General features: G+C 35.0%; 1 protein-coding gene across 3 annotated transcripts in view; it reads left to right on the forward strand.

Annotated features, from left to right (window-relative positions):
• Positions 1–15,706, forward strand: part of LOC131404220 (pancreatic alpha-amylase) — a 45,241-nt gene that overhangs the window by 26,718 nt on the left and 2,817 nt on the right. Inside the window, exons 1-8 of one of the 3 annotated variants that reach the window (XM_058538654.1) lie at positions 1,685–1,761; positions 10,699–10,912; positions 11,272–11,418; positions 12,257–12,454; positions 12,847–13,077; positions 13,740–13,873; positions 14,651–14,773; positions 14,866–14,965. In XM_058538654.1, the coding sequence (XP_058394637.1) occupies positions 10,745–10,912; positions 11,272–11,418; positions 12,257–12,454; positions 12,847–13,077; positions 13,740–13,873; positions 14,651–14,773; positions 14,866–14,965 (1,101 nt within the window). In that variant the 5' untranslated portion in view covers positions 1,685–1,761; positions 10,699–10,744. Of the gene's footprint in view, positions 1–1,684; positions 1,762–7,740; positions 7,826–10,698; positions 10,913–11,271; positions 11,419–12,256; positions 12,455–12,846; positions 13,078–13,739; positions 13,874–14,650; positions 14,774–14,865; positions 14,966–15,706 lie in introns of those variants that run through there. The other 2 variants (XM_058538653.1, XM_058538655.1) reach the window with 2 other exon arrangements.

The raw sequence follows: 15,706 nt of genomic DNA on the forward strand, positions 1-15,706 counted from the left end.
TTTATATTTTAATATTATGTAAAATTCCCCATACATAGCTACCAATTTGTACTCTCTCTAGTAGTAGTATAGCATATCAGAGTACTTTTTAACAACTCTCATCAAAAATTAATATTATCAAGCCTCTAATTTTTGCTATTTTAATAGATGAAAAATAATTTCTTATTTTAATTTGCATTTCTCAAATTACCATCAAAGCTGAGCATTCTTTAACATGTTTTTTTTGGCCATTTGGGTTTCCTCTTTTAAGATTTGCTTGTTCCTTTATCCATCTATTTTCCCTTTTTAATTTTTTCTCCTTATTTATTACCTGAAGTTTATGTTCTTGTTATTGTGTCTTTGTTGTATATTGCAAGTACATTCTCCCAGTCTATCACTTGGGGTTTTTTTTGGTGAGGAAGATTGGCCCTGAGCTAACCTCTGTTGCCAATCTTCTTCTTTTTGCTGAGGAAGATTGTCCCTGAGCTAACTTCTGTGCCTGTCTTCCTCTATTTTTTGTATCTGGGACACCACCACAGAATGGCTTGATGAGTGGTATGCAGGTCCGCTCCTGGGATCTGAACCCGTGAACCCCAGGCCGCCAAAGCAGAGCATGCAAATTTAACCACTACGCCACCAGGCCAACCCCTATCACTTGTTTTTTGAATAGTCTTTCTAGACTTAAGAAATCATAGACATGGATAAAAACTAGGATAATGCCAAAGATATGCTTGCTTTAATTTTTTCCACTATTTACCGTGCAAAAAAAGGTTTTATTGTTTTTTAAAGTGGTTATTTGTTTAATGTAATGCTACTTGTCTCATGCTTAGATCTTGTTTTCTATATCAATAAAATTAAATGATTAGATTTAGATAAGTAGTTCCAAATGACCAAAAAAAAAAAAAATCCAGAACAATGTATTAAGGGTAGATTTCTTTACAAAGCTAAATTTCATGTTTTTTATATTAAAATATGTTTTCATAAAACTTTTTAAAATCATACTGATTACTTAGAACTCAAAATCTGGAAACCCTGGAAACCACTGACCTATTCTATTCTAGTACTCTATTTCAATGTTAACATTTTCTGATCCTATGATTTTTTCTTCCCTTGACTACCTACATCGCAAGAGAAAGGAAATGTCGTATGGAATGTCTTATGAATCAAAGAGTTTAAGGGAATTTAGTGGTTGTATCAATCAGGATAGAATAGGTTATGCTGAGGTAATGAAAGCTAAAAATTTTCAGTGGCTTACAAAAACCAAGTTTATCTCTCATGTTCATCTCAGATCAACAAGGGGACTCTTTATATCAGATCACTTTACAGTCTGTCACAGAAACATCGTTTTGACACATGCTTTAAACATCACAGGGGCTGGCCCCATGGCGTAGCCGTTAAGTGCACACACTCCATTGCTGGCGGCCTGGGTTCGGATCCTGGGCGCGCACCGATGCACCTCTTGTCAGGCCATGCTCTGGCGGCATCCCACATAAAGTGGAGGAAGATCAGTACGGATGTTAGCTCAGGGCCAGTATTCCTCAGCAAAAAAAGAGGAGGATTGGCATGGATGTTAGCTCAGGGCTGATCTTCCTTACAAAAAAATAAAAATAAATAAATAAATAAATAAAAATCAGAGAGGCCACAAGTAGAACATATTACTTCTGTTTGCATTTCAGGGCAAAGCAAATCACGTGAACCTTCCTGAATTCAACAGGACAGGAGTGTGTATTTCACCTGCAGGGAGGAGCACCAAATGTTTGTGAATAACAATACCTTCTGTAGGTGAGCATAAGATCAGGAATAAAAACTGTACCAGAGAAAATTAATTTTGTTTAGAATGAAAATTTGAAAAACAGGAAATATGAGAATAAACCTTACTACTTCTGTGATCTTCTAAACATATTAATATTAGCTAGACAGAAGTTTCCAGGTTCCATAATATTTTCACATACAGTATTTTATTTGACTTTTGTAACAACCCAGTGTGAGGGAGACTGGTAGGACTGAGTGATTCCTAAGAGCTCACTACGAGGTTAGACTGCTTAGTTTTGAATTTCAGTCTCAACATTTACTGAAATTTGACCAGGGACATATTGCTTTACTTAATTTCTCAGTGCCTCAGTCTCTTCCTTTTAAAACTGGGTATAATCATAATTCTGTCTTGCATTTATGTACATGTGAAGAATAAAAGTGGTAATACATGGAAATGGCACATAGTAACCCTCAATGCATATTGCTAGTTATTTTTGTATTTTTATCATATTTATCAACAGTACTATTATCCCCATTTTCTAAAGGAGGACCTAAATGCAATCTACAGACTAATGTTTTCTCTAAAGCTCACATAGTAGATGTCAAAGCTTGGATTCAAACTTAGATGTTTGTTTTAGAAACTTTGTTTGCATTCTAGTCATACTTAACTAATTTGACACAATCATGTTCTGATCTATGTCTTTAAAGTTATTTTAGAAGAATTTTTTGCTATAGATTGATATAAATGAGTTAGAAAAAAAGACTAGTTGAGATTGGGAGAGGATTTTGTAGAAGGAAAAAGACAAAGAGAAAGCAAACAACTGAAGAGGTACAGTATAATCAGAAGAGGCAGCAGGGCAGCAATTGAGCAGAGAGAGAACACAGTGGTTTGCTCAGGAAACAGTGACAGTGGCCATCTGGTGTCATCGTGGAGCTCAGATGAGCATTTTTGTGCAAGTTAGGTTTAGATAATTGAAACAGGATTGTAAGAGCACATATTGAAAGGAAGAGGATTATAGAAAATCTATCGAGTCCTAAATTCAGCATTTTTTTTTTCCTAGTTGAAGAGAGAGCAAAACCAGAACTGGGTGATTTTTGTGATTTTATAATTGAAAGAGACTGACCTGTGGATTTGAGAGATTGCTGATTTAACGAAGTTGATGTTGTAAGTTATTTTCATATTTCTGAGTCTCATATGATCCTTGCCCTTCTTTTTGTCTTGAAATAAGTGGTTTCGATCATATGATTTGATATCGTTCAATGTTTCCCACTCTATTTTAGGTTTGTTGACAACTCAAGTTTCAGGTTCCAGCAGCACAGATGTACTATTTATGTTTGAAGTGTGTGTGAACTTGGGCTCAAAATGTTTGTCTCCTTTCGAAATCTAGTGGGCAAACTTGCTTATCTTTTCCTTCTTTTCTCTAACCTCACAAGTGACTTAGTGTCATGGGCTCAGGCTCTTTTTCTTGTTTTTTGGGAAGGGGGGCTTTTGGGTGTCAGGATACTGTTTTGAGAAAATTGTACATAACTCAATGTAAAATTTAGAATAATTATGACTTGTTTCAGTAAGAGAAACCACTGATGACCAAATACTATAGTAATAATACTACCTGAAGCTCTAGAATACTGAAAACTTGGAAAATGGAAAAAAAAATAAAAACACTTAGAAATAAGTATGTGATAAAGTAGTGATAAAATAACAAGCATAGATGTGACATTGCAGGTATTTCCATTAAAATTTTTAATGATACTTTTATTAAATTACTTGCTATAAAGATATTTAACTACGAGGCATTTAGGCAAATACCTACAAATGGTGAAAGGGGATGACTTGCCTCTTGTTCATTAATGTTAATTTATTTACATGTTAAAAAGTATTTTAGCATCTGCCTGAGATGTGAGGCTGCTTTGGATAGAGGAAAATAACTTTGTAAATAACTGATACTTACACAGTATAGGTAACTGATATAGGTAGAAAGGAATCTATTGAAATAGATAAAAGTTTCTTGACTATTGCTTTTTGCTGAACATTTTTATAGAGCTCCTTCATTTCATTTACATCATGGCTTTCATGTGATGTAAGTAGACTTTAAGCTAAGTGGCTGAATTTATGGTATTTGATGTGTTAAGAGAATTCTTAAATTTATACTAGAGCCTTTCCCCTATAATGTCCTTCATATTGTGGACATTAAATAAAGTAACAAATGCCTTTTATATACCACTGATTGTGAGAAAACACATGAAAACGTCAGAAACTAGCAACCTTGTGGCTGAGTCTGAGTTAACAGAATTTTTTCCTTCTTAACATTGGATATGTTTTATTGACAAACATAAATACTCCTTAAGGAATATTGCTTTGTTCTTAGGATATTATCAAATGTCTTATTTCATATTTTTACAGAATTCCCAAGTCATCTCATTTGGCATGTTATAGTAACCATTAGAGCTTTAGAATAAAGGGAAATTTCCTCTTTGTAGGGCAATCCAGTAAATATGAGATGTGGGCAACAAAGCAATGATATTAATATTAATAACTGTGAATAGCTTCTCTGAGGAGAACCATTTTAGGATAACTATAATGGGAAGTAGACATAACATCTATTTCAAGTTCTTACTTTTTTATTATGTTATTGAAGCCAAAGACATCAAGGATTTGTTTGCAGATTTTACTTCACAATATATAAATATAGTTTAATTTTTTAATGCCTCTCTTATGGAGTTTTATAGGTCATTAGATTGATTGAGATGAAAAGTAATATTAAATGAGTTAACATATAGCAATGTCTGACCATTGTTAGATCTTATTGTGCGTTTGTATATCTCAACCTATGCTCGGATGGTAATAAAATTCCCCAAATTATATCTGCAAGTTAACTTTATTTTAATAACATCCTAAAATGCATTATGAAGAAAACTTATTTGTTATTAAAAGAACAATTCAGAGTTAACGGATGAGGCAACAATTAGAAGCACATTTTAAAACCAACACGTGGTCTGCCAGGAGCTCTAAAGATATTAAAAATAAAAAAGATAAAGAAAAAGAAAAAAACTGTGGAAAAATTTGCAGGTGGAGAACACTGCCAGTTCCTTCTTATCACCATCTGTTCCTCTGGGGAATAGGAAGATATTTTGGGGAAGTAGGAAGTATTGGAATTTGGGAAGGGTGGAATGGAAAGACAGAATGTCCAAGTGATAAGTTAACGTGGGAAGAGAACATGAGTTTATAACAGTTTGAATAGTACTAGCAGTAAAAATCACAATACAATAATAAGAACAAGATTACAGCAGCCGAATATATTGAGCTTTTACTATAGCCAAGCACTGAGATAACAGCTTTATTTCTAATTTATTTAATCTTCATAACAACTCTGTGAGGTACATATTACCTTTTCTAGTTCATAGATAAATTAGTAAGAGATTACTTTCCAGAGTCACACAGCTGATAAAAGGCAAGGTCAGGATAGTTTTTCTAACTCCTAAGGTCATGTTCTTAACCATTACATTTTATCATTTGGAACCTTGGGTCAAGTATGAAGTTCAAATGATGCTCTTCTCCAGTCTCAACTCTTTATTACCATCAGCCCTACACCATCCACCACCTAGTCAGTCTTCTCTCTTATTCTCTTTCTAATACTCGTCTACATCCAGTTAGTCTCTTCTCCTCCTTGCAAATTTTCCTTTGATTTGTTTTCGAAAACCTTTCTCTGGTAACGAAACTCCTCCGCCTACTTTGTAGACACTTATGCTCCCTCCTACCTGCCCCATCATGTAGATTGGTGGGCTTGCCCAAAGTTATAACGTTGGATTCAACATCTCTCTTTGTACCTTGTCAGTTCTCAAGGGTCCAGCTCTCCAAGCCTGATAATGCAGACAGTGTGCATTGGCCTGTACATACTAGTTGCTCATGAATGACATTTGTTCTGACAGGTTGCTATCTGTGCTAAATCAGTTGTTAAATATTTTGTGTGCCATTTCTGAAACTATCACTGCCTTGTTGAAAGCTCCCAAATCTCTCTGCTTCTTTCTTCATATCTAAAGCTTTTTTATACCTCAAATTCAGTGTATCCCCAAATCAGCTCTTCAGTTTTCTAAACCAAGTCTACTTTTAGATTGTGCTCTGCACGATAATGGCGTTATCCTCTTTCCACTCACTAAACTAAATCAGAGTCCCCTGTGACTCCTCCCTTCCTCTATTCCATACATCTGATTAGCAGCCATCTCCTGTAGAAACGGTCTCCACTGAATCTATTACATCTCTCCTCTCGATATTAGTTAATTATTACTTAATAACAATAACAGCTTCTTATGTCTCACAATTCTGTGGATTGACTAGGTGATTCTTCAGATGGTTTAGCCTTGGCAGAGTCATTCAAGTAGTTAGCTGGTAGATCAACTCAGATAGTTTGAATGGCTAGGGACATTTAGTCTCTCCGTGGTCTATAAAGTTATAAACCAATTCCATAGTCTATGTAGGAAGAGACTCCAGAATGGTATGAGTACTGGCAAGTGTCATCATTGTCACTTATTGTACAATTTACCATACTCTCCCAGTTTTCGTTCTTACTGCTATAATTTTAGTTCAGATTTCATCATTACTCTGTTTACTGCTGCACAAGTTTTCAATTGTTTCTACCTCAGTTCTCTTTGCCTTCCAATCCTTCTCATATACTCCAAAAGCTCTACTCATGTTACTTTCCTGTTTAAAAACAAACAAACAAATAAACAAAATGAAAGAAAACTTTTTATAGCTTCTTATGGCTTTGGGAAGAACGTCTACTTTCTTCTCCCTGACTTTCCTACTTTGACTCCTGTGGCTCCTCCACAGAGAACTTAATGTTCCACAAAACCATATTGATTTCTTGCCATTCTCCTTACCCATTTCCTACATTGGATAATTCTTTTTTTTTCCTCTTACTTAAAAGCCATTTCACATTATCTCTTTTAGTCAAGTCAAACCCATTATTTGAATCAATTTTATCTTCCGCTATTCCCATTCATCACAAATGAATTTTCCTATCAATGAAATCCTGAAGCACTTTACTGATATCTCTCTGAAGATAGTGATCATATTCCTCATTTTATTATTGTTATTTCTATTTACGTGTGGATTTGTCCCTTCTCTGACTTAACGTGATCTCTAAAATGGTCCTGTCCAAAAAAAATATAATGAAAACCATGAATGTAATTTAAAGTAGCCAAATTAAAAGAAGTAGAAAGAAACTGGAGAAATTAATGTCAATAATAAATTTTATTTAGCCTAATGTGTCACAAAATATTAGGTCAACATGTAAACAACATAAAAATTCTTAATTTTTTACATTCTTTTATCACACTAAGTCTTCCAAATCTGGAGTGCATTTTATACTTATAGCACATCTCTCTTCAGCCTCATTATATTTCAAGTGCTCAATAGCCAAATGTTGCTTGTGGCTAGCATACTGGACATCATAAGTCTAGAATTCTATGGGAAACATGGGTATAATACAGAGAATGTCCACTTGTAGTAGGACCTATTATCAATTTCTGATTACTTACCGTCTGATCTGGACAATTTATTCGATCTCTCTGGGCTGTAGTTCCTTCATGTGTACAAAGTTTTGTAAGGGTTAATGTAGGTTATATTACACAATTTTTGACATATTGTTCATTTATTTTAAAAACTCAATGAGGATATAATCCCAGTTATGCTAGTGTCTTGCAAGATACCTGGAACTGAGAGTCTGTATGCTGCAACCATTTATTGATCACATAAGCCATTATGCTAATTATTTTGCTAGATTTTAGGAATATTATATATGAAGTCTACCTTTTTTTTTTTTGTGAGGAAGATCAGCCCTGAGGTAACATCTGATGCCAATCCTCCTCTTTTTTCTGAGGAAGACTGGCCCTGAGCTAGCATCCATGCCCATCTTCCTCTACTTTACATGGGATGCCACCACAGCATGGCTCGACAAGCAGTGCGTTGGTGCGCGCCTGGGATCTGAACCGGCGAACCCCTGGCTGCCACAGCGGAGCGCATGCACTAAACTGCTTTCACCACCGGGGCGGCCCCTGAAGTCTACCTTTAAGAAGCTTGGTCCAGAATGATGCACATGTAAATACTTGGCTACTTACAATATATTTACAATATAAATTAAATATAGTTAAATACGGTCATATAAGTTTAAAAGCTATAATCCAGAGGAATAATTAATAACTATGCCTGGGAATATCAGGATAAGCTTCATCAAGACATTGCTTCATCTGCATCTGGAAGGAAGAGTAGTTACCTGGTACACAAGGATATTGGAAGGGGATCATAGAAAAAAGGAAAGGACTTGGAAAGTCATGGGGGACATGAAATTGCTTATAATATACGAGAACGTTTAGTTTTGCAATGAATAGGTGTTATGGACTGCATGTTTGTGGTCTCCCTCACATATATTCATATGTGAAAGCCTAACCCCATATAGGATGGTGTTAGACTGTGGGGCTTTTGGGAGGTAATTAGTTTTAGATGAGGTCATGAGAATGGAACCTCCTAATGGGATTAGTGTCCTTACAAGAAGAGAGGGGTACCAAAGCTCTCTCTGCTCTCCACCATGTGATGATACGAGGAGAAGATGGCCATCTGCGAAACTAGATGGGGGCTTTCACCAGACGCTGGGTGTGCCGGCATTTTGACCTTGGCCTTCCCAGCCTCCAGAACAGTGAGAAGTAAATATTTGTTGTTTCAGCCACCAGTCTATGGTATTCTTGTTATAGCAGCTCAAACTGAATAGGAAAATGGGACCTAGTGTTCACACGGTGGGTTGGAGGAACGATCAAAAGAGAACAATGGGGTTGATAGAGTAAATATCACAGACCATAACACTCTTGGTCACCTTCCCCAAAGCAAGTACTTCCTCATTTTTCCTCATCTTAATAAGTGGTATCAGGTGGGCCCTGTGGCCGAGTGGTTCAAGTTCCGCGTTCTCTGCTTCAGCAGCCCAGGTTCACATGTTGGGATCCAGCTTGGACCTACTCCACTCATCAGCCATGCTGTGGAGGTGTTCCAAATACAAAAAAACAGAGGAGGATTGGCACCGATGTTAGCTCAGGGCTAATCTTCCTCAGTAGATAGATAGATAGATAGATAGATAGATAGATAGATAGATAGATAGATAGATAGGTAGGTAGCTAGGTAGATAGGTAGATAAGTAGATAAATGCTATCACTACCAAATACCTATTTTAGAAATTTTTCTCTTGCCTTCATTCTTCAACTCTAATCTATCCGTAAACCTATTGCCTCTCTACCTCTGAAATATATCCTGTCAGTGCCCTAGTCAGTCACCGCTTTCCTGGACCATTAAAAAAGTCTAACTGAAGGGGCCGGCCCGGTGGCGCAAGCGCTTAGGTGTGCGCTGCGGCAACCCAGGGTCCACGGGTCCCGGGCGCACACTGAGGCACCGCTTGTCGGGCCATGCAGTGGCGGCGTCCCACATAAAGTAGAGGAAGATGGGCATGGATGTTAGCCCAGGGCCAGTCTTCCTCGGCAAAAAAAGAGGAGGATTGACAGATGTTAGCTGAGGGCCGATCTTCCTCACCAAAAAAAAAAAAAAAAGTCTAATTGAAGTCCTTGCCTCCACTTCTGTCCTCCTAAAATACAATTTCTTCACAACAGCAAAAGTGATTTTTTTTTTAAGTGTATCCGAGCCTCTCAGCATCCCCTCCTACAGCCTCAATGGCTCTCTCTTTCTTTATGTTCTACAAAGTCCTGCATGATTTGGCCTACCTCTCTGACCTCATCTCATTTTGCCCTCGACTATATCACACTTTGATTAGCTGCACTGAAATATTTTTTTTTAATATTGCTTGAGTATTCTAAGCTTTTTCCTTCCTTGGTCTTTTACTGTTGTGCTTTCCTCTATGTAGATTGTCTTTCTCTGATCTTCAAATGAATGGCTCCTTCTAATCCTTTAAATCACAGCTGAAAATCACTTCCTCAGAGATGCCTTCCCTTACTATCCCTTACTTCCCTTACTAAAATACCCTGGTGGTGAAGTGACTTTCTATTTTGTTACCCTGTTATTTCATACTTGTTCTCCTTGCTATTTTAATTTGTTTTATCATTATGATTATTTTTATTTACTTATATATTTTCTTTCCTCTCCACTAGAATGTAAGCTCCCTGAGACCAAGAAACTTGTCTGTCTTGTCTTGTTCACCATTGTATCCTGAACATCATCCACATGCTTAGCAAAAAGCAGACACTCAGTTAATACTAGTTGGATTAGTGGATTAAGTTTTTCCAACCTGTACTATTTTTCTCTTTTATAAGATTTCAGTCACATTAAGAAGGAAAGGGTTGTGACTTCATTAATTTATTGTTTTATCAGGTACAAGAGATATTTGCTATAAAGAGGAGGAAAAAAACCCCATCCTACTGCTATAGCCATTGCATTAAGCACATGATTTGATGGAGGGAAAATCCGTCTGTTTGCTCAATTCATGTGCATTCAACTTCCAGATAGTTTCTTAAATCTTAATGAGGAAATTTAAATAACTAAAAATTTGGATTAGGAGTGAAAAACAGAACTGAATTAAATATCTTTTTTCTTTTTGAATTTGAAACATTACAAATGTTTGCAAATAGATAGTCAAGGCATATTTTGACTATAAATTCAATTGGCTCTGATTGTTATTTTCCTTCAATTAGTGAAGGACTCAGGAATAAGATCTAATCCTAATTAAATAATACATGATTAAGCTATTTTTTATATATATACATAATGCCAGATGTTTAAAATGGTTAATATTCCCTCAATAAGGAAAACATTAAGTTTTAAAAGGTCATTTAGATTATTTTCCTGGGAGATTTTATGGATGTTTTTCACCTGCTAACATTATTGTTGATAATCTTTTTCAGATTATGAATAAACAAACAGCTTGTGCTCTAGGTACCTATTCATGTAAATATTTACTTAGTAAAATATGCTTCTTACAGGTATATAAATAGTTGCTGGAAAGACCACTGACAACCTCAAAGCACAATGAAGTTCCTTCTGTTACTTTCAGCCATTGGGTTCTGCTGGGCTCAGTATGACCCAAATATCGAAACTGGACGGACGTCTATTGTCCATCTGTTTGAGTGGCGCTGGGTTGATATCGCTCTTGAATGTGAGCGATACTTAGCTCCCAAAGGATTTGGAGGGGTTCAGGTGGGTATTATTAATAGGATAAACTGCCGTGTTTGCTGTACTTATAGTAAATGGTATAATGATCTATATCTGCAAAGCTGGGGCAACATTTTACTTCAAGAGTAAGAACTCTGAATAAAACAATTTTCTGAGGAAGAAAAAATTTAGTATTGTTGACAACTTTATGTTTTGTTTCTGATAGAATCTTTCTTCAGCAGGACATTTTCAATGTGCTGTTAATATTTTCAAGTGGTGGTAAAGTAATGTAGCTGCTATGCAAAGATTCAGAAATAATTTTAGATTATTGATTAGTTTCTACAGTATGCAATGATATAAAGTAAGCCAGAACTTGATACTTACTAAGATTGTTCTATTTATAGGTCTCTCCACCCAATGAAAATATTGTGGTTTCTAGCCCTTCAAGGCCTTGGTGGGAAAGATACCAACCAATTAGCTACAAGTTATGTACAAGATCAGGAAATGAAAATGAATTCATAGACATGGTGACTAGATGTAACAACGTTGGTGTAAGTGAATTAAAGTTGCCTTTAAAACTATTATATGGGAAAATCCTTTCTCTCTCCTGTCTCTTGCTCTTTTTGAGCAGAATGTTTTCCATATTTCTTAATTTTTATTTTACTTCATACTTTAGCTATAACTGAAATTTAATTGTTGCCTTATGTTCAACTTTGGTAAATCTTTGTATATGTGCCATTTATCTGCTAAAGATGTTATGTCCAAGTTTAATCCAAACTTACTTCTAAAGCAAAATATCAACTTTTAACCCTTGTAACTATATACATTTCCAGGGAGCTCTTTTCTAGTTAGGAATTGGAAATTCCAGTTACAGTATTTGCTATCACTTTTATGTGACTTGTGTCCCCACCCATAATTCCTGGGTCTTGTTCCCCAGAGGGTTTTTGGTGGTAAATAGTTATATTCTCTTTGATGAGGAGCATAATGAGAGACAAAAATCTACCTCCCTCTCTACAGATGCTAATTAGATAGTAGATGCTGATTGCTTCTTTCTTAGGATGGCCCATGGAAATTTCAAAAACCAACAACCTCTCCTGTCTCAACTCATTTTTATATACCCACAAAAAATGCTCTTTGCATTTTTTCATAGTTATGGTAGTTTTTGGTTCTCTCAATGCAAATGTTTGACCAAGTGGCTAGAATGCATGTAGGTTTTCAGTTCACATTGATTTCCTTTCACACTTGACTTTTGGTCTTCTAGTAAGATAAATTACAAAATGGCAAAGAAATACTTTCGAGTGTTATTTATATTCTGTAAACTTTCATCAATAATATTATAGATTTCTACCTCTCCATAAGTCAAACTGAAATAGAAACTTTGCCTTTCAGGTTCGTATTTATGTGGATGCTGTAATTAACCATATGTGTGGAAGTGGTGCGGGTGAAGGAACGAGCAGTACTTGTGGAAGTTACTTCAACGCTGGAAGTAGGGATTTTCCGGCAGTCCCATACTCTGCTTGGGATTTTAATGATGGTAAATGTCAAAGTGCAAGTGGAGAGATTGAGAGCTACTATGATATTTACCAGGTAATTAAAAAAAAATGATCTGAATAAAGAGCTATCTATACCTTTGATTATCTACATGTAGTTTATTGATCTCCATTTTAAATATTAGTTTAGATTCCTTAGGAAAACAGGTTACAAGTCTGTTTAAAAATAAGAAACTCAAATCAATATTTAAAACATTTTTGCCAATCAATTAAAAAGCTCATCCACTTAATTTCCTACATTCTCCATTTTTCTAGTACTAGAAAATGTTTCAAAGGTGTGTCCATACCAGAATGTCAGCATCCCCAGTGCCCAATGCAAAGAAGGCACTATAGAAATATCTGTTACTGAATAAATGAATGAATAGTCACCTGAAGTCTCAGGTAAAGATGATGTTTTATATATCAATCACAAAATTTTTACCTTAATAGGTCAGAGATTGTCGTCTGACTGGTCTTCTTGATCTTGCACTGGAGAAAGATTATGTGCGTTCCACGATTGCTGATTATCTGAATTTCCTCATTGACATTGGTGTAGCAGGGTTCAGACTGGATGCTTCTAAGCACATGTGGCCTGGAGACATAAAGGCAATTTTGGATAAACTGAATAATCTAAACACAAACTGGTTCCCTGAAGGAAGTAAACCTTTCATTTACCAGGAGGTACATCAATATATATATGTGCATATAAAATAATATCATATAATTCATTAGAAAATAAATGGAAGATTTCATTAAAAATGCAATTTCTTTAGGTTAATGGCTGAATCATTTCTGTCGAGCAGTGTTCTTTAACTTCGTTTTATTCAGAGACAGCACTTTAGACTCTTTGTCCCAAGAGGTTTTATGGAAGAGCAAAGACTTTATTTAGGCTGCAAACATCTCTCTGTCATTTACCATCTCCCCAGAGACCATTATAAAAGATAAATAAGAATATAGTTGTTGTTGTCTCAAGCCAGTCTATCTGAGTTTAAATCTTGGTTATAGCACTATTAGCTGTGTTCATTTAGGCAAATTGGTTAACCTCTCTGTGCAACAAGTTTTTCATGTGAAGAAAAGAGATAATGATAATGGTTATGTCTTTGTTTTCTATGGAGAATTAAATAAGTTAATATTTATCAAGCACTTAGAAATGTTGTCTGCCAGATATTAAGTGCCGCATAGACGTTAGCAAAAAAATTTAAAAAAAAATCTTGTATAAGGAAAACCATTTGAAGCATTTCAAATAATATAGTTTAAAGCTATTTTCTATATAATATTATTGTGATGGTTAAAATTCTTTAAAGTTCCTATTTAAATGATATATTCTTCTATATTTCTCCTAGGTAATTGATCTGGGTAATGAGCCAATTACAGGGAGCGAGTACTTTGGAAATGGCCGTGTCACAGAATTCAAGTATGGTGCTAAACTAGGCACAGTTCTGCGCAAGTGGGATGGAGAGAAGATGGCATACTTAGTGTAAATGAAATATGATTTGTCTTTGAATTATTTCACAGAATTATGAGTCATATTACCCCAGTAGGAGTTATCTTCTTAGAACCTTTTTATTTAGACAACTTTCAAAGATTCATTTACCAATAATAACTGTTTTAGTGGTCCAGACTCCAATAGGTCATCTTTATTATTTGGAATGTCAATCATGAGGAAGTATGTCTAGAAACCCAAAACATAACCTAGAGATTTTAATCTACCTATTATATGACTATACTAGATTTGACTAATAATATGTGCGTATAATCTGTGAAAGCCAGCTTGTTATTAAAATGAGTCAATCACTTATACAGTGCCTACAATGTGGCCATACTGTGGAATTTACATATATCGTATCAATTAATTAGTTTCAAATATTAAAATGTTTACATTATAACAATAAAATATTGAGGCCTTATTTTAGCCCCGTTTGCCATTCTGTATTATAAGATGATATGGATGTGGCCCCTTCTGAAGTCCATCTAAATTATAATACACTGAAACGTCTAAAAGGACTTTTTACAACAAAAATCTTATACCTGTAACGTGAAAGTAATACAAGTAATTCATACATATAAACACACATGGGATGTATTTGTAGATAATATGTCTGTATAGTTTCTATAAAAATCCCTATAGAATAACCATTTAATTAGAGAATTTCATTTGAGGATGTTATACTAAAAGAAATACACATTTAGGTTACTCTAAAGCTATTTTAAAACATATATATATATATTTTTTTTTTTTTTTCTTTTTTCATAGGAACTGGGGAGAAGGCTGGGGTTTCGTGCCTTCTGACAGAGCACTTGTCTTTGTGGATAACCATGACAATCAGCGAGGACACGGAGCTGGAGGAGCATCTATTCTTACATTCTGGGACGCTAGGTAAGAAACAAAGTATCCCATTTTTTTACCTACCTATTAATGATACTAAAAATGTCTTTTCTTCTATGGTGCTATCATTTTGTAATTTTCAGACTGTACAAAATGGCAGTTGGATTTATGCTCGCTCATCCTTATGGATTTACAAGAGTAATGTCAAGCTACCGTTGGGACAGATATTTTGAGAATGGAGAGGTAAGTTTTGGTGTTGTTCAAAATATCTTTTTCTCAAGAAAAGGAAGGAAATTCGGTTTTGATTTCACATGATGCTATTACATTCACTATTTGTCAAATATTTATTAAGAGAAAACCTGATGCAGGACTCTTTTAGCAATGAAATAGATATTAAAGAATTAAAACTCATGGTCTCTGTTGGCAAAGAGTATGCGAACTGTTTAAGAATTATGACAACTATATTGCCTCATCTGAAAAGAAAACAATTAAAAATAAGGATACAGTGAGGAAAATATGTAATTTTCCTAATTACCCGCTTCATAGGGTTGATATGAGTATTATAAGTTAACACTTGTAAAGAACTTCTAACAGTACCTGCCCATAGTATGAGCAATATAAATATTTGTTAAATGCTTTTTTAAAAAAGTTCTATGAAATGCACAGAAATTATTCACTTGAGCTAAGGTTAAATAGGGGAAGTATCTTATAAAAGGAAATTGTATGTATTGAAGAAGAGAAGTTTGTAGATTATTCTGGAAAAGATAAGGATGAGAAAAATATTTGTGATATGGTAAAGATATTAATCTGAGTAGCAATTTTTTTAAAAAGGAAATGAGAAATAAGATTATGAAGATATTTGGAAAGTTTTTCTTTAAACTGAAGATTTCAGATGCAGCATCATACAGCAACTTCACAGCTAAAGTAGAAAATCCTCTTTACTACAAACCAGATAGATATTTATCTAGTGCCTTCTAGATTCCT

This window comes from Diceros bicornis, chromosome 4 (assembly GCF_020826845.1).
Source record: "Diceros bicornis minor isolate mBicDic1 chromosome 4, mDicBic1.mat.cur, whole genome shotgun sequence".
Lineage (NCBI taxonomy): Eukaryota > Metazoa > Chordata > Mammalia > Perissodactyla > Rhinocerotidae > Diceros > Diceros bicornis.